General features: G+C 35.1%; 2 protein-coding genes across 4 annotated transcripts; both read right to left on the bottom strand.

Annotated features, from left to right (window-relative positions):
- Nucleotides 1-230: 230 nt before the first annotated feature.
- LOC102588498 (uncharacterized) lies at nucleotides 231-1,851 on the bottom strand. 3 transcript variants are annotated; one of them, XM_015312318.1, is made up of 2 exons: nucleotides 1,528-1,851; nucleotides 231-1,491 (listed from the first exon to the last, which is right to left on the bottom strand). In XM_015312318.1, the coding sequence occupies exons 1-2, from the start codon at nucleotides 1,677-1,679 to the stop codon at nucleotides 387-389; spliced, it is 1,257 nt and encodes a 418-aa protein (XP_015167804.1). In that variant the 5' UTR covers nucleotides 1,680-1,851; the 3' UTR covers nucleotides 231-386. The 3 variants fall into 3 exon arrangements, with proteins under 3 accessions (XP_015167804.1, XP_015167803.1, XP_006355354.1); XM_015312317.1 differs by having other exon boundaries at nucleotides 231-1,486; nucleotides 1,523-1,851; XM_006355292.2 differs by having other exon boundaries at nucleotides 231-1,850.
- A 9,127-nt stretch (nucleotides 1,852-10,978) lies between these two features.
- LOC107062097 (uncharacterized) lies at nucleotides 10,979-11,938 on the bottom strand. Its single transcript, XM_015312328.1, has one exon. It carries the CDS (start codon nucleotides 11,936-11,938, stop codon nucleotides 10,979-10,981), a length of 960 nt encoding a protein of 319 aa, XP_015167814.1.
- Between the last annotated feature and the right edge of the window lie 12,578 nt (nucleotides 11,939-24,516).

The raw sequence follows: 24,516 nt of genomic DNA on the forward strand, positions 1-24,516 counted from the left end.
AAATATATATATATATATATATATAATGTCGATTTGGTTTGGGTTCGATTTGACTTTTTTTCTTTTAATACCAAACCAAACCAAGAGTGGTTGGGTTTTTTTTTCAACCGCCAAACCAAACCACAAATCATTTTTTTTCGTTTAATTTGGTTCGTCGGTTCGATTTGACTTTACGATTTGGCTTGTACACCCCTAATTCTGCACTAGCCTCATTTTTTATTGAATAAAAGTTACAAAAGAACCAAATGTTGCATCATTTATTCAAAATATATAATACTAAAACCCTCATAAATTACAAATTGCAATATAGAAGAAACAATCTTTTTTTCCTTCTATTTTTTATCTCACCTCCTATCTAAGTAATTAAAAAAAGAAAAAAAAAACTTCTAGTTCATTTTACCCTCTTCACCACCTTCTTGTAAGTAAGTTTTCTTCATTTTTTCAGCTCTATTTAAGAGACAAATCAAAAGAAAACACGTGGCATAAATAGCATGAATCCTCCAACTAGTCTTAGGAGGCTGACGTAACACAGCCTTATGAAACACCGTCATATAATAATGAAGCCCAACAGCAAAGCCCACAAAATTTTGGGTCAGCCCAATCATTTTCGTAACCGGCCCAGTATCCGTTGAGAATACTAAGACGAGGTACATCAATAGCATCAAAAGGTACAACACGTAAGCGAGAGTTTGAAGGAGCTGTAGGCAAATGTAGGTGGACTGCGATGTAGCGTAGAAAAACTTCAGCGGTTCTAACCCAGTGAGTAGAGAAGAAAGGCAGAGAATGGAGAAGTAAATTGAGAGATAAACTTGGATGAAGATTAAGAGTCTTTGGAGTGAAAAATAAGCTTTGATTTTGTTGAAAATGAGGGAGACAAGAACTAGAGGGATTAGAATGAAGGTGAATGAAGTTATTGAGGCTATTGTGGATGCATATTTGTTGCCTACAATGGGTTTGAAGTTGTTGGTGATTTGTTTGTTGGCTTTGTTGAGGTAGACTTTCGATGTTTTTGAGATTTTTTCTAAATCTGGTAAAAGGGTTTCTTGGAATTTTGATGGTAAGTCAGTAAGATCAGAGATTAAGTCATCTTCATCATTTTTTAGCCAATAGGGCTTCTGTGTTGTTGTTTTCTTTGTAGTTTCGTTTGGAGATGATTGGGATTTTGTTGGGTTTTTGGATTTGGATTCATTTGTGGTGGTTGTTTTGTTCTTGGACAAAGAAGAGGTAATTTTGGATAGATCTGAGGATTTGGTGGAAGTGGAATTGAGTTTTTTCAATTGGGATTTTAGTGCAAGTTTCTCTTCTGGGGTGAGTTTGGTTTTGTTCTTGGTAGAAACAGAAACTGAATCAGATAAAGAAAGTTTTGTTTGGTTCTTGATTGAACCAAAATCAGAGGAAGAAATTTTGGTTAATTTGGTTTGGTTCTTGGAAGAGGCAGTAGTGGATTTGATGAGTTTGGTTTGATTGTCGGAACTGGAAAGTGAATTTGAATTGGATTTCTTCTTGATTGGTTGAGGATTGATTGAAATGGATTTCTTCTTAATTGGTTGAGGAGAATCATCACCATTAATGTCTAGTTTCAATATTCTTCTTGTTGATGAATGAGCAGAAATGAATGAAGAAGCTAGTAAGAGTATTAAAAGTATGTTAGAAAAGTGTTGAGTTACAAGTGGAGCCATATGTACTGAATTCTATGACTACTTTTTGTTGAAGATTTAAAGGCTGAATTGGATCTGAATTTGAGAAAGAAATTACTATAAAAATGTGTGTGTGGTGATGGCAAGTATAAGGAGGAGACTTTAATGTCAAAGTCGTAGAAGATGACTCTCATCACATTTCACATGGAGCAATTAGACAAGCATAGTACTATCCAAATACTACGCGCTTTTGCCTTTTTATTTATTTTATTCTAACACATCTAACTTTCGTTCAGATTTCGGTTACAAATCCTTTTATCTTTTTACTATTCTCATACGTTTAGAGTTCAGAGACACCTTTGTTAGGCCCAAAAATAATTAGTGAAGCAAATTTTGAAAGATTATGATTAAGAAAATAAACGATAAATATATAAATAATTAACGTGTTCGGTCAATTGACTATATCTATAAGAAGAAATATGTAATTTACATTATAAATGTATGGATACAAAATATAAAGAAAGTTAACTCACACAATTCAATCGGAATAAAAGAGGTGCCTACCATTTCTCTCGCTACACAAAACTCTCAAAGCCCTCTAGGATTACATTATGAATGCTACTAATTTAGAAGGAATGAATTTCTATTTATAGTGTAAACTTTTTCCTACAAAAAGAGACTTAGGGTTGTTCATGATTATGGTTAAAAAATCAAATCGAACCGCAATTCGAACCAAATCGATTAAAAAATTGATATTTGGTTTGATTTGATTAGATTTGGTTTTAAAATTTGAAATCCGATACTATTTGGTTTGGTTTTGGTTTTACTAAAAAACAACCGCAAAAATAACCAAAACGAACCGATAAATTAGATATATAAATTTTATAATTATTTATATATTATTCATAAATAAAATATAAATATTTTGTTAAATTTTACTAGACTTTAAGTCTTTAACTTTACCATTTTCTCAAGTCCAACACTTAAATTTTAGCCCAACTATTACAATCCTAAGTCCAAGTCCATCAAAATCATTTACTTTAGTTTTTACCTGCAATACCTCACATATGATAATCACATTTTCTCTTAATTGAATCACTTTGTTCGTCTAGTATTGCTTAATTACTTTGTTCGTGTAATAATAAATCTAGTATTGCTTAATTACTTAATTAAACCGACAATAGTGTTCAAGTAGATTGTTCATGTACTATGTGTTTGTGTCTATCGAGATACGTATGTTCTCAAAATTTTATTACTTTCAAACCGAAAAAACTAGAAAAAATGAACCAAACCGACGGTTATTTTTTTCATTTGGTTTGGTTTGGTTTTGATTTTAACCAATAACCGATCCAAATCGAACCACGAACACCCCTAAAGAGACTGGCCAAATATGGAAACTTCGTGTTTTCCTTTTAGGGAAAAAATTCAAGTAAAAATTAGGCAAATGACATAGTATAAGAAAGAAATTACTTCATTTCCCTACTCTTTCATTAATTACCAAAATCCCTTTTTTTAGTGTTTTTCGGATACATAATATAGCAGCGCAGATACTTTAGTTAATACTGCGGATACTTTAATTAATAACGGGATACTTTAATTTATAACGGGCGGATACTTAAATTAATGGGTGGATGCATAATATAGCAGCACGAATACTTTAATTAATAACGGGAGGATACTTAATCTAATAAAGTATCCGGTTAAGTTGAATTGGGGGGAAATAAGGGATTTTTGTATTTTAGTAAAAGAGTAGGGAAATATTGAGAATAGGTAAAGAAGTGTTGTGTATTTAAGAAATTTTTCCAAAATTCAATTATGATAAGAAATTAAAGACAAATAACTAATAAATTAAACAAATATAAATATTCACTTTTCTTAATTTATATGATTTAGTTTGAATAAAAAAAAAGTTAAAAAAGAAAATAAGACCTTTTAAAATTTATGGTCTAAAATAAGTCATAGTTAATTGTGTGAATGACTATAAATTATCTTATTAGGAAAAAGTGAATATTTAAAAATTAAAGTACTACTATATGTCAATCATTTTGAGATTGATAAAATATATAAATTCAAACGGAGAAATAAATAATTAACAATATTTGAAAACACATATACGTAGATGTTGTTTTAGAAAGATGATTAAAAAGATAATTTGTTTCAAGATAAAGTGAAGAATTTTTTTATATTTAGCAATAGTTATGGTAAAACAACAATTGTCCTAGTAAGTAAAACAACTTATAAGACTAGATAGAGAATGAGAAGAATTATGTTTTATTCATAAGCTGATTAAGAGTATATATAGGCGTTGATACAATAATGAGTCCTAAAAGTGATACAACAACGAATCATAGTTATACTAGAAGATAAATTCATGTTATATCTCTTTTACCCCCCCCCCCTCCCCTGCAAGTTGGTGTTGACATCTACAATACCAAACTTGTCAAACATACGACTACGACTGAAAGAAGCACGCGACAGTGGCTTGGTTAGGACATCAACAACCTGATTAGTAGCATGTAGATGCTTCACTACAACCTCTTTGCGTTGCACCTGATCACAAACAAAGTGGAAATCGATGGAAATATGTTTTATCTTGCTATGAAAGAGAGGATTTTCACAAATGTATGTAGTTCCAATATTATCACAGAGTATGCATGGTATGCAAGCAAGGGAAAAGTGAAGCTCACGCAATATGTTGGTGATCCAGTTGGTTTCTACAAGAGTAGCAACAACAGCTTGGTATTCAGCTTTGGTGGATGATCGAGAGACAGACCACTGCTTCTTGGAGGACCACGTGAAAGTTCTAACGGAACAGGTACATCAACTTGATTCCTGCACTTTGGCTCTCAAATCTGAAATTTTGAAACGAAGTGTTACTGGAAATGGAAAAGAAAAAAATAGTGGTGACCAAATCAGATGCGACCAAGATCTAAAGAGGTTAAAAGATAAACTATTTTCTGAAAGGGAAAAATCTAGAAGAATAAATCTTAACCAGTCTAGAACTAAGTATGAGCTTGAGAGGGCAAACAAATGGACTTAGTCCTCAATGATTGTAACTCAACTCAGTAATAGAACACATAACACTAAAAGCTGGAATAGGTTTTGTTAAACAAGTCCCTAAGAAAACCTCTTATTTGTGCACACATTGTGATAGTATTGGTCACTCAAGGGATACCTGCCCAATAGTTATAACTCACATGAATAAAAACTTCAAAGCTGCCTTAAATAGAAAAATCAACCTTGTTAAAAAAAAAATCACGTCAAAGGAATAGGTTGGGGCAAAAGAAAAAATTTAAAAATGTTTTACCAATATGGATCAATAGAGATCTCATTCATCCTTTTTATCAATACAAAGGATCCAAGCTAGTCTGGGTTCCTAAATCTAACCTTTGAATTTGCAGGAAAAGTGAGAGGAAGCAAGCAACATTCTATATGAACACCTGTTGCTCGAGACACATGATTGAAACTAGAAGAAATTCCTCTCACCTGCAGAAGAAAAGGATGGAATGGTAGTTTTTGTGGTGAAAATTCTTTTTGGTCAAATCAAAGAAGTTGAAAAAGTAGGCAAGATTAAAGAAACACTTTTAAAGGAACATGTTGGAATTGGGGGATGATTAAAATCACATGAGTATCCCTCAGTGGCTAATGAAGATTGCATATACTGCCTTCTAATCATGAATTTTATGCTCAGTCTTGTACATTTAGTTTTATGTCTCTATACCACTTTTAAAGCCAAGCTACTCATGCACTATAACATTGTATTTGCCTTTGTCACAGGAGAGAGGCTTAGTAAAATTAAAGCAAAAATTCAGCATTTTCCAGAGATCTAAGGTATGTGCACTACAATTATTCATAATTAAATATTTAATCAATGCACATGTACATGTTCCTTCCACTTGTCCCAAAAGATATATTCATGTCCTCAATACTACTAAACAAACATTTTCTTAAAAAGCCTTATCCTAGGGTGTCTCTACAACTCACACTCTTCTTTTCCATAAACTTCTTAACCAAGAAATTCTCTTTTTCTAAAATTGTGGAATAAAGTGTTCTTCAAGAAACATGTCTATGCTTGATTAATTACAATTTATGTTTCTTAATGACATTCTTGGAGATTCTAAGTGTGATGGTCTATATGATGTTATGGTTGAGATGACTTTGGTGGATGACATATCTACTTTGGTGCCTTATAAAATATAGGTTGTGGTGTAGAAAGTAGGTTGTGCTGGTTCTTAGGAGGGATTTGTATTGGGTGTGTCTAAAATTACTGAGGATGTTTTGGAGGATGTACCTTGTGAGGGGGAATATTTTGGGGACCCTACAGTTGAACAAAGTTCAATTGTTAGGCTCAACTTGGGTGCATCTTGTGAGGGGAAATCAATGGGAGACCCTTTTGTCGAACCTAGTTCTTCTATTGGGATCCATATAAACTGAGATTTAGGATTGATGTAAAAAATTATTATAGTTGGTGCTGCACCTGCTAGTACCATGTCTAGGGAACCGATTGGGAGAACATGTTCCTCTATAAATGATGCTGAAGAAAATTGATTCCTCTTACTCACTCTATTGAAATTAAAGATGACTCTATTGAAATTAGATTTGTAAACTTTGGGAAGCGGACAATGCTCTTAGGCAAGGTGATTACTGATTTTGGGGGTTAGAGATGAGTGAATTATTGTTTCTCCAGAGATTGAACTAGTTCCTTAAAGGTGATACAAAACAGAAAAAAATAAGCTGAAATTGAAGTCATATGTATCACTCACCAGAATGCCATGGACCAGCTGCATATGAACTATGATCTTGAACATGTAGGCCTGCTAAAGAAAATAAAACACAAAGCTCAAGGCTGAGCTTGCATAGACCAAAGCTACCTTTGAAATTGAGAAGACTACTAATTTTATTAATCCAAAATATGGTTTTTGTGCTGCTGAAAAAGGACTTTTATTTACCCTCTCATGCCCGATCTTGTGATATTGCCTTGCCACTCTAGCCTTTGACCTTCCATTTTCTCCCTCATCACAAGTGCTTGATTCTATCTTTAATTTTGATTACATTTGTGGTGTATATGCTTTTTGATTGATACTAATGTTGGGTTTGAGTTTCAAGTTCATGTCTATCTCCTATGTTTGTGTAAATGGTTTGCTAGAGCTAACTGAGTTCTTGATTTATAAGTGTTTGTGTAGGTGATAGCCCTAGTGGCCATGAGTATCGAATTTGCTTCTCTTAGTGTGGTGTATGCCTTCACAGTGTTTTATGATGTCAAAAGGGGGAAGTGCATGCTTGTGTAATATTTATAACCCAATTGGTCTACCTTGATCCTCTAATGTGTTTGCTTTTGTGTGTTGTACTTTAAGAAGCTGACATAACACAGATTGATCTATTCACACAAGAAGCAATGGTTTGTCATCATCAAAAAGGGGAAATTTGTTAAATCGAGAAAGATTTTGATAATTGACAAATAGAGGAACATATGAAAGGAACCGGTTGTGCGACATGTTCCTTTCAGACCAAATCCGACTGGGATAAGGAGAACATCAACCACACAAATTAGAAGTTATAAAGCAGTTGAGGGATTACTTTTTCGACAAGCAACCAGTACATAAAGTTTCCTTTTTATAGAGGAGTCCTACAAGGAAAAGGGAGCGCATAATAAGTCAAGTGTAAACATAGGTATAAATCCCAAAAGAAGTAGGAAGCATGATCAAAGAAGGAAATAAGGGGCGTAAATAAAGAGTTCAAGAAGGAAATAAATCAAAATGAAGTCAAGAAAGAAAACTGAAGACAAGTTCGAGTTGAACAAAGTGTTGAGGATGCAACAAAGTCAAGTTTGAGTTGAACAAGACTTTGAGGAGGTTTAATCTATAAATAGGGCAATAACTTCTTCGAAGAAGTTTGCACACTTACATAGAGAGAAGATCAAAACACGATAAGAATTTGAGAGAGTTTTGAGATTTACTTGGGGAGTGTTGCGAGTTTGTGAGAAAAAAGTTGTAAGATTGTAGTTAAGAGTTTTGATTACAATCAAGTGTGTGTGTAGGATTCGTCTAACAAGTTTGAGAAACTTGACGGACGACAAAAGACTTAAACCTGGGGTTTTTTGTCTTAGGTAGCTAGGAATTAGAGTTTATAATTTCTTAGCTAGGAATTAGAGTTTATAATTACTTAGATTACCTAGGTGTGAATTTTTGTGTCATTTGGAGTTGAGATAAATAATACAAAGTTGTGAACTAATTATTATTTTATGAAATTAGTTACTAGAACTCACAAACAGTAATGAACAAGTCGTTAGTATGTGTTCCTTTACAGAATAAAGGGGGTTATAATTCCAACAACCATAATCCGGTTATCAGTCTAATGGGTTATTTGAAGCACAAAGGAAGAGGTTCGATTGAGATATCGAAGCAACCGCTTAACAACCTTCCAGTGATTATCTTGAGGACAATGCATAAACTGAGAGATTTTATTTACTGTAAACGTGATGTCAGGTCTAGTGAAGGACAAATATTGTAGCTTGCCAACAATTGTCCGTAAGAGAGAACCATCAACAATAGGATCAACCTGGTTTACATTGAGAACAGTAGCTACAGACATATGAGTGGAAACTCCTTTGCTCTATTGCATATTCGCTACCTGGAGAAGGTCTTCTGTATACTTCTGTTGAGACAACAATAGTCCACCTTGATTTGACAAAACTTCAACACCCAAAAATTGTTCAAGTAGCCCAGGTCCTTGAGAGAGAACCGTTGAGCAAGGGCGTTGATAATTTGTCGAACACCATGGTCACTATTTCCAGTAACAATAATGTCATCCACATATACAAAGATGTAAATGGTCAATCCTGAATTATGAAAGTTGAACAAAGATAAGTCAGAGTGTGATTAACAAAAACCTTGCGTTACCAGAAAGTTCTTAAGCTCATTGTACCAAGCTCTAGGTGCATGTTTGAGACCGTAGATGGCTCGTTAAGTTAGCAGACATAACTGGACAAAGTTGGATGCTCAAAGCCAGGAGGTTGTCGCATATAAACTTGTTCCTCTAAATGACCTTGCAACAATGCATTATTTACATGAAGTTGATGCAAACACCAGTTGCATTGAACATCGATAGCAAGAACCAGGCGAACGGTCGTAGGCTTGACTACTGGACTAAAGGTTGAATGGTAGTCAAGTCCAGTCCGCTGAATGAAGCCTTTGGCCACTAATTGAGCTTTATACCTATCAATGGAGCCATCAGGATGATGCTTAATGCGAAAGAGCCACTTGCAGTCTACTACATTCTTAGAAGGATCGTTGGGAACAAAAGTCCACGTATGGTTTCTCACAAGGGCATCAAATTCAGCTTGCATAGCAATGTTCCAGTGGGGTTCACGCTGAGCTTTTTTGTAAGAAGAAGGCATTTTTGGACTTGGAGAGTGAGCAAGAAAGCTAGAGTGATGTTTGGGCTTAGGGATATTATTTTTGGAACGGGTAACCATTGAGTGACTCGAGGCTGTGGTGGCAGGCACAACTGAAGTGGGTTTGATGGGTTGTGTGCTGGAGGGTGTGATGATAGCCGACAAATGTGGAGTAGAAGGAGGTGCAATGTTAGGTATGGAAGAAGACAAATGGGTGTTTTGGATGGCCAATGAGGGTAAGGATTAGGGAGCTGGAGGTGGATTGCATCGTCGATAAGTTAACAGGGGTGGGTTTTCTTATTGAAAATGGGTAGTTGGGTTTAACGAAGAAGGATTGAGTGGTTGCCGTGAATTTTGAATTACAAACTGCGACTTCATTAGATATAGAACTATGAGGAGAGTTGAAGAGAGTACCTGAACTTTGGGATTGCTCTCTGTTTGTGGCGAGTGGCATGAGCGAACTTTGTGGGCAAGGTCCACACGCAATAGCCGGAGGAAGATCCATGTTCAAATTTTGAGCTTCACATGTGAAATTCTGATCATTTTCCTTTATAGTGTTATCCCATAATTTAATTTGAAAATTTGATAAATGAGAGAGAATATTTTGAAAAGAAAAATTATTTTCAAAAAATAAAACATCCCTTGACAAAAATATTTTTGACAAAATTGGATCAAAGCACTGGTGGCAGTAATATTTGTTGGAAAAACCCAGGTATACACATAGAGTTGAACGGGGCTAAAGCTTATTTTTGGTATATGGTTGAAGCCAAGGATAGCATAAACACCCCAAAGTTCTTATTGAATCAAATTTTGGGGTGTCTTCAAAGTATTTCATGGGGGCAGTCATCTTTTAAGGTAGCTGAGGGTAATTTATTGATGAGATAAACTGCATGACGGCAAGCAAAGCTCCAAAAAAATCGAGGGAAGTGAGGCTTGATGAATTAAGGTTTTGGCGGTTTCATCAACATGTCTATGACGTCATTCAACTACAGCTACACATTGAGGTGTATAAGAAGGTGAAACAAGATGTTCAATACCATGTGTTTTTATATAGGGAGATAATCCTTCAAATTCACCACCACCATCAGTGTAAAATGAGAGAATTTTTGTATTAAAGCGACGTTCAAGTAATGGATGTAGACTTTTAAAAACATCTTGAACTTCACTTTTATTTTTCAAAGTATATATCCACATATATTTCAAAAATTGATAAACAAACACCGTATAATAACTCTTTTTATCAATGGATAACACCGAGGAAACTCCCTATAAATCACTGTAGATAATTTGCAGTAGTTGTTGACTTTGCAATGTATTTTTAGAAAAAGGCAACCTGTGCATTTTGTTTGAATTGCAAGAATTACAAACTGAAGAAGTTTTTGAATCAGAAAATGGAATTGAAAACTTTGTTAACAGTTTGTGTAAACTGTGACGATTTGGATGCCTCAATCGTCGATGCCACAAGTCAATAGGAAGACGATGAACAACCAAATTTAATTGAGGTTGAGATATGTGTGTAGTCTCATGTGGCCACTCGTACAACCCATCTCTATTCTTCCCGCACACTAGAGGCGCCCTCGTAGTCAAATCCTTCACAAGAAAATTAAGAAGAAAAAATTCAATAGATGTTTGTTGTCATTACAAAATCTAGAGACAAAGAGAAAATTTCTTTTTATGTTTGGGGCGCAAAGGGTTTCATTTAGTTTGAAGCTTTTTTTGATGCACATAAGTGAGTGTTACCAGTGTGAGAAATTGGAATGGTATTACTATTTCCCATTGAGATCTCTTCGGGTCAGTGGTAGTCCTTAGAAGTGGTCAAGTTGCGAGCATCAGTTATGATGTGATGGTTGGCCCCGGAATCAACAATCCATGGATCTTATTGCTGTGGAAACTGAGCAACATAATTTGCGCGAGCCTGAAAGTGGTTGTGAGACTGGGATCTACACACTTAGGCAGAGTGACCGAGGCGATCACAGAGTTGATAGCGAAGGAAATTGTCACTGTTTTGGGGCTGCTGATTTCGACAAGAGCGCCACTGCTGGGTATTTGATGAGTCTCGGGCTGTCTGGGAACGCCATTGTTGGCTACCTTGTGAGGTATTACCTACCTGCTTTTGGTTGTTGTTATTCTTTGAAGGTGCTTGATTGTTTCTTTGAGCAATTGCAGCAGTAATATGTGGTGTGAGTTGGGCTTCTTCGTGCTTAAGAAAGATCTCATGATCAAGAAGTTTCTCATAAAGTTCTTCATAAATGATCAATGTTTCACGTGATCGGATGGCTATCAAGATAGTGTTATAGTCAGTACCAAGGCCTTGGAGGATTCTCACAGTAAGTTGCACATCAGTGATTGGTGCTCCACCGATTGCAAGTTCATCAGCAATTGAATGTATGTCACGTAAATAGTCAGTAACAGGCCTAGAATCATTGGTAATACGAGCTAGTTGATCTTGGAGACTGATAATTCTTGTATGTGATTTATTGGTGAAGGTAGTGTGCAGGGATTCCCAAGCTTTGTGTGCCGATGTAGCTGTTGCAACAGTTGATGCACGTGTAGGTTCCACCAATGCTAAGATGGCGTTTTGGACAAACTGATCTTGTCGAAACCAGTTCGTATAAGCTGGATTCGGAGTGCTTTCATTTTTTGTTGTAAGTGTGATTAGAGGAGCAACAATTGTGCCATCAAGATGACCAAAAAGGTTATGTCCGTGTATAAGCATAGACACATGTGCCTTCCCGGTGGTGAAGTTATGGTTGCTGACAAGTTTGATGGGTAATTGATAGGCATGGTTAAACTGCATGATGACAATGTTGCTGGCTGTGCTATTTGCGTTAACAACAGTGGTATTGGGGCCATTTTTGCGTGAGGCAGTAGGTAGGGTTAGAGGAGAAAAATTTGGGATCGTACTCATGTGAGCTTTTAGAGCCCTAATACCATAAAACAACTTATAAGACTAGATAGAGAATGAGAAGAATTTTATTTTATTCATAAGTTGATGAAGAGTATATATAGGCGTTGATACAATAATGAGTCATAAAAGTGATACAACAACGAATCCTAGTTATACTAGAAGATAAATTCACGTTATATTTAAAAAATTTAAAAAATTTAATGGAATAAATTTAAATTTTGTTAATATTTTTTTGGAATGGGTTGGGGGGGGGAGGGGAGTTGAAAGCTTTTAACAAGATTTCTATTATAATATGGAAAAATATGGGTATCCATAATATCCATTGGGTAACTCGTTTTTACCCATTTAAAATGTGAGTCGAGTAGAGTTTTTTATCCATTTTTATTTAATTCATTTTTGATCGACTCATATTCGACTCGACTCGCTCGTTTGCCACTCCTAATCACTGGTTTGGCAATAAATGTAATGTTGTTGGATAGTGCTTTTAACAAGAAAACATTAATAAACAAAATTATCTCATGAAACGTTCACCGTCAAACCGTAGCCATCATGTGGCCAAAAATGTCATTTTTATGGAATCACTAGATAAAATTCTTGATTCATGTACTTTCAATGAGTGATATTGAGAATTCGAACCTCCTAGGCATCTGAAATCACTAATCTATTAACAGTCGGGTGTTCACAATATGTTATTTAATTATTTTGTGTATCATTTTATTTATATATAATATATTTTTCTCCAACAAAGAACATTCAATTGGACATCCTGACTGCCTACAATATCCTCTAGTATAAGAATACATAGTGGATCTCTACACTACTTTTTTTCTTTTCTTTAATGGAGGTCCACATTAAATATATACTATCTTTAATGATACACCAAAAATGGTGCTCCTGAAGTTAACGTTTGTCCATCAAGCTAATACATTTTATGAGAATTAAGATGAATATATAACATGACTAATTTTATGTTTAATTTTGGTATGTATATACTACTCAAAGAAGTAATTTTATTCCTACACTGCAATGAATATTCACACATATTAATTAGTGTATGCGTGAAGGAAAAATGAAGTAAGTTGGGTCAAAGTGGCAAAAAGTCTTATGGAATTTTTGACGTTATTAAATGGAGTATTAAGAAAAACCCCACCTAATAATTTGTCCATTTACTCACAAAGTTCTTCCATAATTTCATTACACAATACATGGACTAGTGGTGGACTCCCACAGATGTAATTGCTACCAATTTGTTTATTGTCAATTCACCCTATTATCCTTTGTTATCACTAGATATTGACTTGATGAATCAAATAATTATTCTCTCCTCCTTATTTTTATTTTTATTTTTTATGTGTGAACCAACTAATGAACTAATTTGACTATTTCAACGAATACTGTGCTATATGTATTTAGCTGCTACAGTTTCATATAATATATATATACATAACGTAAATATACTTTTGAAAAATTAACATAATATAAGTATACTTAAGGTGATATAGTAAATCTCTCTTGTTTCTTTGTTTCTTCTTCTACCTCTTTGTTTTTTTATATTAATATGAAACTGCATTACAGTTTTACCTTTTATTTATTTATATATCTACATTTATAATTTTTGGTCTTTTAATGTTTTCTTGGTGTCGGTTGATTGTTGATTCATTTTTTATTGTATTAAGTGGAGGCGTATCCAAGGGGTCACCGGGTTCACGTGAACTCATTCTCTCCTCCCGAGATCATATATAGTAGTGTTGTATTTTTAAAAAAAAATTAAAATATAGATGTGTGAACCCAACTCGAAGTATCACATAATGGAATAATGACCGGGTGCACCTCTTTACAGGAGGTTAGAAATTTGAATTTTATATTTATCTTGTTTTATTTTTCTTTCTAAAATTAGATAACACTTCTCTAGGTGGACGGTGGTACGTAGTAATTGGTAGCACCTTTGACATTTTAATTAATTCTACATATATAAGGTTGTCATTTAGGTTTGACATTTAGATTTTTACTACTGAAAACCGTTAAAATTTTAATATTATAGGTCCAAAATTAATTCTATATATATTTGCTAGATTAATTTAAATTATTGTCACAAAGAATTATCAATTGTAACGACTGATTAATGATTAACGAACGTTACAACCAAAGGCGAATTCAAGATTAATTTAAAGAGTCTGGGTACACCAATAATATCTTAATTTAAGCATTAGCGAATTTTTCAATGATGATTAATGGATAATAGCGAATTTTTTAATGTCGAATAATGGATAATGTTGTACTACCTCTGTCCACTTTTAATTGTCATAGTTTCCTTTTTTAGAGTCAAACTATAAAAACTTTGACTAACATTTTCGATGTATTTTTTAATCATATTGATATGCAAAAAATTGCAATTTATAGTACTTTTCATATTGTTTTTGAATATCTAAATTTTTGTTTAAAATATCGAATTAATGTAATCTAATTTAACTTTGAAAATTAGTCAAATTGACTTTCAAAAAGCGCAAAATGATAAATAAAAGTGGACGGAGGAGTATCTGATTAGTCATTAATAGCTATTGGATGGTCATGAGTTCGAATCCCCCTATTTAACAATTTTGAAGTTATAATACCCTTAAGTTTGTAATAAAAAGAGTAAAAAAGGGTAAAAATAGGATGTTGTCTAGGATCAAACCCAAGTTGCAGGCAGGGGCGGATCTATAGTGTGTCCAGGGGGTCATCCGACCCCCTCGGAAAAAAAATTACACTATATATATACGATCAATTTTTTTGTGTACGTGTATATATTTAAAATTGAACCCCCTGAGCATATGTCAAAGGAGTAGCTCAGTGGTTTATGGGGGGTCAGGATTCAGCCTATGTGAGCTTTGGGTCACGGGTTCGATTCCAAGCAACAACATTTTTTTTATTTGAACCCCCTTAATAGAATTCCTGCCTCCGCCACTGGTTGCAGGGGTGAATTCTCTTGCATCTACCAGCGGACCAAAGCAGTATTAATGTTCTCTAAGGTGCGCTCTTTATTATATTCTCTGTTTTTATCCATTTCTTAAGATAGATATGTGTATATACATGAATTCTTTCGAAGTTAATGGATGCACATGCACCCCACCTATACAAGTGGGTCTGCCCCTAGTTACAACCACTGGAATTTCGAAGAGTAATTCTTGTTTAAGGCCACAAGTTGAGGCCCAAATTAGTCCTAGTTAGGCAAAAGAGAATAACAATTTATTTATTTTTGTCTCAAGAAAAACAAATGCTTATTAATGGAGAATGTGTAAGAAAAATAGGTTTTGAAAGGGGAATTAAAATAGTTGTTGTAGGGATTGTAGTAGAATTCCTCAAGAATTTTCAATGCCTATAAAATTCAAAATTCATCTATTAACTTAAATTTTTCACAACAACATAATTGTATTTTGTAACGAGTAATTAGGGAAGAAGAGAAGAGTGCAGTGTCTGAATTTTATAAGCGTTTTGTAGGAGATATGTTACTTATGGTACCTTTAGAGTGTTTCATTGGATAATGCGGACGTGGAAGTAAGGTTTGCCACATAGACTATTTTCAAGAGAGAGTTTTAAGTAGTTTGGTTTGTAATTCAGGGTAGTAGTGACATCGATAATGATGTCAGACATCGCATTGGGGCAGCATGGATGAAATGGAGGCTTGCCTCTGGAGTCTTGTGTGATAAGAAGGTCGGTACCATCTAAACTTAATTGAAGGTATGTTCTATAAACTGGTGGTTAGGGGTGGAGTGTTGGCAGAACTCACATATTCAGAAAATGCATATTGTGGAGATGGGGATGTTGAGATGGATGCGTGGGCATACTAGGAGTGACAATTAGATCAGGAATGAGGTTATCGGGGAGAAGGTGCGACTGATCTCTTTGGAGAACGGGATAAGGGAAGCGAGACTGAGATGTTTGGGCATGTGTAGAGAAGGTGCGCCGACACCCCAGTGAAGAGGTGCAAAAGGCTGGTTGTAGCCTTGTAGGGGGTACGCGGAGGGGTAGCGGTAGGCCAACAAAGTATTGGGGAGAGATGATTAGAAAAAACATGCCACAACTTCATATTATCAAGGACATATTATCAAGGACATAAATAAGATAAGGAGTGAAGATTGTTTATTAGGCTAGAAGGTTAGTAGGAGTAGAGTGTGTTGTCTTGTCTGGTTTAGACTTGTTAGGCCTGGCGTAGTACTAGTCGTACCCTGATAGTTCTTGACATATGTTGTTTATTATATTTCGATCATCACATTATTTTGGTGCTGGTATTGTTTCTTTCGTGTAGACTCTACATATTGCTTCTTCTTAGGCTTCCTTCATTATTTTCTTCCTTTTTTTTCCTAGATTTGATGCACTTGAGCCGAAGACCTTTCAAAAACAATCTCTCTACCTTTACGAGGTAATGAAAATGTTTGCATACACTCTACTACCCTCCTCAGACCCATTTAGTGGGATTTCACTGAATATGTTATTGTTGTCGTAATATATTAAAATAAAAATAGTTCATGAATGAGAATAGGGCGTGGAACATGACAAATTGAATAGATAGATGTAGGACATGCACTAGATATTCTTGCACACTTGATAAAGAAATTGATCAATCAAGCACATTGAGGGCCAGAGAAATGAATTACAAAGGAAAGATACATTATAAGATTTATCATGTGGCAATCAAGTGACTACTAATAGTTGAAATCCTTGACTATTTTTATGTCTATATATCTACCATGTCCAAGGTTTTCAAGGATGGGCATGGTATTATATGCCAAGTGGTGGGCTCAAGTCAACTTTAGAATCTTGGATATTTTAATTACAAATGCAGTTATATACTCCATTACAATATACCAATAAATAAGATTGAATATAAATTAGGAAAAAAAGAGATTTTTGAATAAGAGAAGGAAATTAGCTTAGTTTTCTCTGACTCTTATTTTCTTCATGCTTGTTAGTTAGTAGAAGTTGTAAAAAAAATTTAGGTACTTAATTAAAATTGATTAGGTAAGATCTAGCCCTCTTGCTTGTACTTATCCCTATTGATATTTTTTTTAGTTTTAATAAATTAAAGACCACTAAACACTCTGTCTAGTGGTAAATTTGCTTTTAAAAAAAGGAAAGGAACAAAGAAAATTTGGATTTCTCTTTATAACATCAACGTTTATTTCCATATTTTTTAATTGCTTTAACAAAATAATGTTATAAAGAACATATAATATAGGGAAAAAGGACAAATATATCCTCGAACTATCGTAAATGGTATGTAGATACCCTCCGTCATACTTTTTGGGATATTGGTGCCCCTGCCGTCTAAAATCTAGAGTATATATTCCCTTCACTCTAACGGAAGACATAATAGGGACATGTGGCACAATCTTATCCGTCCATCGATATTTAATAAATATCGGATCGGTGGATAAGATTATGACACGTGTATGTCCGTTAGTATAAAGGGTATATATGCTCTAGTTTTTTTTAAGAAAGGGGCACCAATGTCCCAAAAATATGACGGAGGGTATCTGCATACCATTTACGATAGTTCGGGGGTATATTTGTTTTTTTTCCCTATAATATAAGATATTATAAAAAATCGGTTTCATCATACTTTCTTAGAGAAGAGATTTTTTTTCTTAAATAAAAAAACAAAACAAGGTGGAGTCACTATTTTGTAATAGGTGAAGGTATTTCATCGGGTCTTTTTTTGTTTGATTGGATTAGTTTCTGAACTATCATTGAGATCAAGTTGGAAGCAAATAAATACTATGTTTTGAATATTTTGTACATATTTATTGAGAGTGGAAGTGAGACAGATCCATCAAAGTCATAAATTTTTGTTTAAAAAGTACTTTGAATATATTTTAACCATGCAAGGCCCCCTCTTTCAGGCGACAAACGGACAAAATACAGATACACAACTGAAGGGGGCACAAACCTAGTCCAATTGTCTCTCTTTGTTATGCACTTCTCATAATTTAATTGAGTTTAACTTTTAAGATTTTCTATATATTAAATTTATTAAAAAAAACGAGTCATATCCAATACTTATTGAGGATTTAAAGATTTATATACAACTACAATAATAACATATTCATAATCCCATAAAGTAGGGTCTGGAGAGAGGTAAAGTTTATGCAGACCTGACCTTTACTTTGAAGGTAGAGAAACTGTTTTCGATAAACCTTCCCTCCAAGAAAAACAAGTCCAAAGCAGTATAGAGAGAAATAATAGAAATTCAATCCTAAACAGTAGTCATAACAAGATTAAACTATAATCGAAGTACAAAACCAACATATAATAACCAAATTCAACAGACAAAAAAAAAACTACAAGAATAATACTACTCCTAATAGCCGCTAATACTCAAAGGACAAGAAACAATGATCTGTTCGAACTACGGCTATGACTACACTTGACTATCTAACTGACATACTATCTTAATCTGGTGTCTCCATACTTTCTTTGTTTAGAAAAGAATAACTTAGTTTGATTTAACACGAAGTATAAGAAAATAAAGAAAAGTTTTCAATTTTGTAATCCTAAATCAAAGTTATGTCAAATGTACCAAAACACACTTTAAAAAGCTGAAATTAAAGTGTTGCCAAAAAATGAATGTGGTCATTTTTTTTAAAACAAACTAAAAAAGTAAATAGGTCATCTTTTTTAAACAGAGGGAGTACTTTAAGTAGCACATAATTGAGCTTTAGTTGATTGGAGAAGGCCCATTAGACTCGAAGTTGACTATTGATCTGCCCGAGAGACATTATGAGGGAGCTCCAGCTGGAAAGTGATCTGTCTCCGGTGAGAGATCTGACTGGTTATAAAGTGAGTTTGTTTGTATTCGGTCAATATCGGTCGAAGTCATGTTGGGGATGATAAAATCAGCACAACTTGTTACTGATCAATCATGCTCCTCCATTGATGGAGCTTGAATTCACATGAGAGAAGAAGAGAGAAGAAGAATCTAGAAGAGTTGCATGAAAATTATATTTCATTAAATGTGAATTGAGAAAACTAAACACTACAATTGATCATTATATACACACATTTTAAACTAGTAACTAACTAACAAACTCTCTAACTAACTCTGACTAACTAACTGTGTTAACTAAAAATGTGATATAAATGATTCATATCTCAACACACACCCCCCCTCAAGTTAGAGGTAATTGGATTTACAGACAACTTGTTCAATAATGTAGCATGTTTAACTCCAGTAAGAGCCTTTGTGAAGATATCGGCCAGTTGTGAATCAGTAGAGATGTGGTGGAGAGTGATCAACCCTTGGTGAAGTTTGTCTCTAACAAAATGGCAGTCTATTTCGATGTGTTTAGTCCTTTCATGAAAAACTGGGTTCTTGGCAATGTGGACTGCAACTTGACTGTCACAGAAAACTTGTATAGGCAAAAGGCATTGTACAAACAACTCATTCATCAGCCTTTCAAACCAAACCAGCTCCCCTACTACCTATCTCATAGCTCTGTATTCTGCTTCTGCAGAGGACAAAGATACTGTGGCTTGTTTCTTGGACTTCCAGCTAATAGGGCTATCACCCATGAGGACTAGATAGCCACTGATTGACTTCCTTGAATCAGAGCAAGCACCCCAATCTGAGTCACAATATACCTAGACTGTAAGATCAGGTGTGTTTGAAATGAATATACCCATTGTAGGATCTTGTCTTAGGTATCTGAGGACATGATAAGCTACTTTTAAGTGTGGTTCCCTAGGTGTTTGCATGAACTGACTTAGGTGCTGAACACTGTAAGCTATATACATCCTAGTGTTTGTTAGAAAATTGAGTTTGCCCACTAACTTTCTATAATGAGTAAGATCAGATAGTAACCTTCCATTAGAGGCCTTCAATTTTTCAGTGTAGTCAAGTGGTGAAGCAACAAGTTTGCAGTTCAGAGAATCAAATTCCTTTAAGAGATCAGTGGTGAACTTTCTTTGAGAGATGAGAACCCCATCAGGCCTGTATAATATCTCCAATCCTAAGAAATAATGAAGTCTGCCTAAATCCTTTATCTTAAACTGATCATTCAGAAAAGACTTTAGAGAGTTGATCTCCTCCAGATCAGTCCCAGTCAGAATCACATCATCAACATATACAATAACAAAGACCAAAGAACTTTCCTTCTTTTTTTGAAACAGTGAGTAATCACTATGTGAATGTATGTACCCCCTAGAACAAAGACTGCTGACCAACTTATCATACCATTGCCTACTAGCCTGCTTTAAACCATATAATGATTTGTTCAATTTGCACACCATGTTTTGCCAGTCCACTGCAAGACATGAAGGTAATGTCATGTATACTTCCTCATTCAAATCACCATGAAGGAAGGCATTGTTGACATCTAACTGATACATGCCCCGTCCCTTCTTAACAACCAGTGTAATCAAACTCCTAACAATAGTCATATTTACTACAGGAGAGAAGGTTTCATTGTAATCTATACCAGCCTGTTGAGTGTACCCCTTAACGACCAGTCTTGCCTTAAACCTTTCTACACTACCATCAACCTTGTGCTTGATTTTGTACACCCACTTACAACCAATGCCCTTCTTATCCTTGGGCAGAGGTACTAATTCCCAAGTATTATTTGCATATAGAGCTTCAAATTCTTGTGTCATAGCCATTTGATAGGCAGGATGCAAGATTGCTTCTTCATATGAGGAAGGCTCACAATCATGAGATGGTTTCAACTAACTGTTGGCTATCAGAACACAAAGTGGTAAAGCAAATGCTATCATAGTTAGTTAGGAAGGATGTAAGAGAAAGGTGAGGATCAGATGCAGGTGTGGAGGAATGCAAGTTAGGTAAAGTGTATTTATATTCTTTGAGGTAGTTGGGTGTATGAAGTGACCTGGTTGTTCTTCTAAGAGCAGGTGGAGCATCATATGGTGAAACTGGTGTGTGTTGGATGGTAGTGCTTGATGTGTGTTCATTTGTATTAGGAGAAGTTTGGATATCAGGGACAATATTAGATGTGGTAGCTACTGTTGTTACTTCATTAGTAGTGACTTCATGTGGCATGTTAATATTTAGGAAGTCATCATTAGAGAAAGTGCTAGTTGTACCAGGCATGCAAGTGAGAGTGTTAGGATGATGGACAAGACACTTTAAGACAGATGCAAAACTAGAATTATCAAGAGCAATGAAAAAATGGAAGACATACTCATGAAAAGAAACATCTCTACATACATGAACTCTCTTGGTAACTAAGTCCAAAACCTTGTAACCTTTTGTATTGAAAGGGTATCCAACAAAAATGTGTGATGTAGCCCTTGGCTCAAACTTATCTTTATGGGTTTTCAAGGTAGTGGGAAAACATAAACATCAAAAACTTCTAAGGTGAGAGTATGTAGGCTGTGTTTGGTACAACATTTCATAAGGAGATTTGTTTTGTAGAATCTTGGAAGGTAATCTGTTTATAAGGTATGTGGCTGTTAGAACACATTCTCCCCAATATCTCATGGGTAATTTAGACTGAAAGAGGAGTGCTCTTGCAGTTTCAAGGAGATACTTGTGTTTCCTTTCAACTACACCATTTTGTTAAGATGTGTAGGGACAATATTTTTGATGGATTATACCCTTTTCTTGGAAAAAATGGGTGGCTTCATTAGAGGTAAATTCCAGACCATTATCAGACCTGATGGTTTTTAGCTTAGTCTGAAATTGGTTTTCAACAAGTGAAACAAAAGCCTTAATTGTTTGCAAAGCATTGCTCTTACACCTAATCAATTGGGTCCAGGTTGATCTAGTGTGATCATCTACCATAGTTAGGAAATAGTGAAAACCATCATGAGTTGGAATGTGGTATGGTCCCCATAGGTCAATATGAAGTAACTCAAAAGGCTTGGCAGTGGAGGTTGTGCTTTCTAGGAATGGCATTCTTGTCTGCCTAGCCATAGGGCATATGGTACAAGTGAAAGGTTGTTTGGTATAGAAATGACAAGGGATAGTGGAGATGCCCTTCATTTTCACAAAAGGTACATGGCCTAGTCTAGTATGCCACAAGAGATCATTAGTATAAGTGTTATCAAAATTAACAACAAGAGAAGAACACTTGGCAGTGGAGTAGGGAGAAGAATTAAAATCAGAACAACCCTATTTATTGATATGAGAAAAACCTTTTACAGTAGAGTAATGAATATTTTTAACTGGACTGTTAGTACATTTAGCTAAATGAGTTAAATGACTTGAAGTGACATGAGGACCCTTGGTGCCATCAGGAGAAGAACCACAATTGTGGCATTCTGTACACAAGAAATAGAGTCCATTCTTGGCTCTACCAAGTTCCAGAGGGCTCTTCAGAGAAAGGCCCTGCAACAAGCAAGAAACACTATTAAAACTGACTACACCTGTAAGTTGTAATGCTAGACAATGAACTGATATGAGATTGAATTTGAAACTAGGTACAAATAGAACTTTCTGCAATGTTAGGACTTGATTTAAACATACATCACCAATTTCAGTCACTTTAACTTAGTAACCATTAGGTAGAGAGATGAGAAAGGGATATGGTAGTGGTCTAATATTTGTGAGAATGGCTTTGTTATATGTCATGTGATGTGATGCCCCTGAGTCTATGATCCAAGAACTAGCAGTTAATCAGCACATCTACAAAAAAGGTCACCTATCTCAGCAATGGAAAAATAACAAGCAAGTATACCTGTCAGGTTCACAGCTCCACTTAGCATATTGTCTGAGTTGGAAGCTCCATGTCCAGCTTGTAGAGATCCCAAGAGGTTCAATAGATGTTCATACTGGTCTTTGGACAGATTCAATGGCATTTGTTTCCTCAAATCAGGATCTTCCTCACAGTGGTTTCCATCAATTTCACTACTGCACATATTTGCCATTGCAGAATTGGAACTTTTGCCTTTAGAGAATTTGGAGTTGGGTGGATACCCATGAAGCTTGTAACATCTTTCCCTGGTGTGGCCTGATCTCCTGTAGAAATCACAAAACAAAGTAGACATGCTGGTACTAGAGTTCCCTCTAAACATGTTGGTGTTATTCAGGTTTCCAGAGTTGCATGTATGTCCCTTAGAAGAACTATAGTTGGTTCTGAGACCTTCCTTTTACTTCTACATTGTTGTGAGTTGAAGCAAAAACATTTAGGGAAGTGGAATCCAAATCAGTGTGGTTATAAGGCTTCACTTCTCTCTGTTTTTCGTCTTGGGACAATATGGCAAAGGATTGAGCCATGCTAGGTAAAGTATTTATCATGAGAATGTTGCATCTGATGGCATTATACATCTCATTTAGCCCCATTAGGAAGTGTATGAGTCTTTTATCCTGCTCAGCCTTGATCAATTTGACTTTACCCCCACAAGTACACACACAATTGCATTGAGAATTCATATCAACTGTGCTCATTTCTTCCCAGAGCTTTTTCATCTTTGTGTAATACCCAGTGACATCCAAAGTGCCTTGAACAAGATCATTGATTTCTTTCTGAAGCTAATATAACTTACAACCATTGGTCTGGTCATATCTTTCCTCCAATTCAGCCCATAATTCATGTGCATTGTTAACATATTGCAGACTATCTCTTAGATTAGGTGACAAGGAATTCAGAATCCAAGAGGTTACCATGTCATCACACCTCTCCCACTGTTGGAAACTAGGATCATCTAGATTGGGCTTTACTATTTTTCCATTGATAAAACTTGTTTTACTCTTAACAAATAAGCCTCTAAGAACAGCTCTCCTCCATGATCTATAACCAGTGCTATCGAAAACTCCAGGCAATAGAGATAAACCTGCATTCTCGGAAGGATGCAGATATAAAATACTAGCAAAATCCATCCTAGCAGTGGATGTAGAACCAGTCGAAATTGGATCAACTTGATTGTCAACCATGGTGAAATCAGATCGCGATGGGATTCAAAAATAGGAATAAGGAACATATACAATTTGAAGTAACAACAGAAACTCAAAATTGAGAACGAAAACCTTCGAAAACAAAAATCGAGAACAGGAAAAGGAACTCAAGGTTCAAAGCATGAACTCGACATCAATATTCACAGTACAACCTCTTCGAAAGAGAAAATAAAACTCACAGATGTGGATGCGGAAAAAGGAGCATGATCTATGCCAATGCTTTGATACCATGATAAAATCAGCACAACTTGTTACTGATCAATCAAGAATCTAGAAGAGTTGCATGAACATTATATTTCATTAAATGTGAATTGAGAAAACTGAACACTACAATTGATCATTATATACACACTTTAAACTAGTAACTAACTAACAAATTCTCTAACTAACTCTGACTAACTAACTGTGTTAACTAAAAATGTGATATAAATGATTCATATCTCAACAGGGGACTGTGATTCCAGGATTCTCTTAGGACGAGGTAAGAACGACCAACATTTTTCTGGTTTGGATTCATCCACATGTCATAGTCTGGTTCGTTCATTTGAATGAGAGATAGTCCCCACTTTTCAGATATCCAATGAAATGTATCGCAAAAGTGGAAGATTACCAATTTCTTATCAGAACAGGAAATGATTGATGTATGCAAGGTGATACATGTCTTTTTGTGTTTCGACGTTTTAACCATGTA

This window comes from Solanum tuberosum, unplaced genomic scaffold, assembly GCF_000226075.1.
Source record: "Solanum tuberosum cultivar DM 1-3 516 R44 unplaced genomic scaffold, SolTub_3.0 scf00185, whole genome shotgun sequence".
NCBI classification, from domain to species: Eukaryota; Viridiplantae; Streptophyta; class Magnoliopsida; order Solanales; family Solanaceae; genus Solanum; species Solanum tuberosum.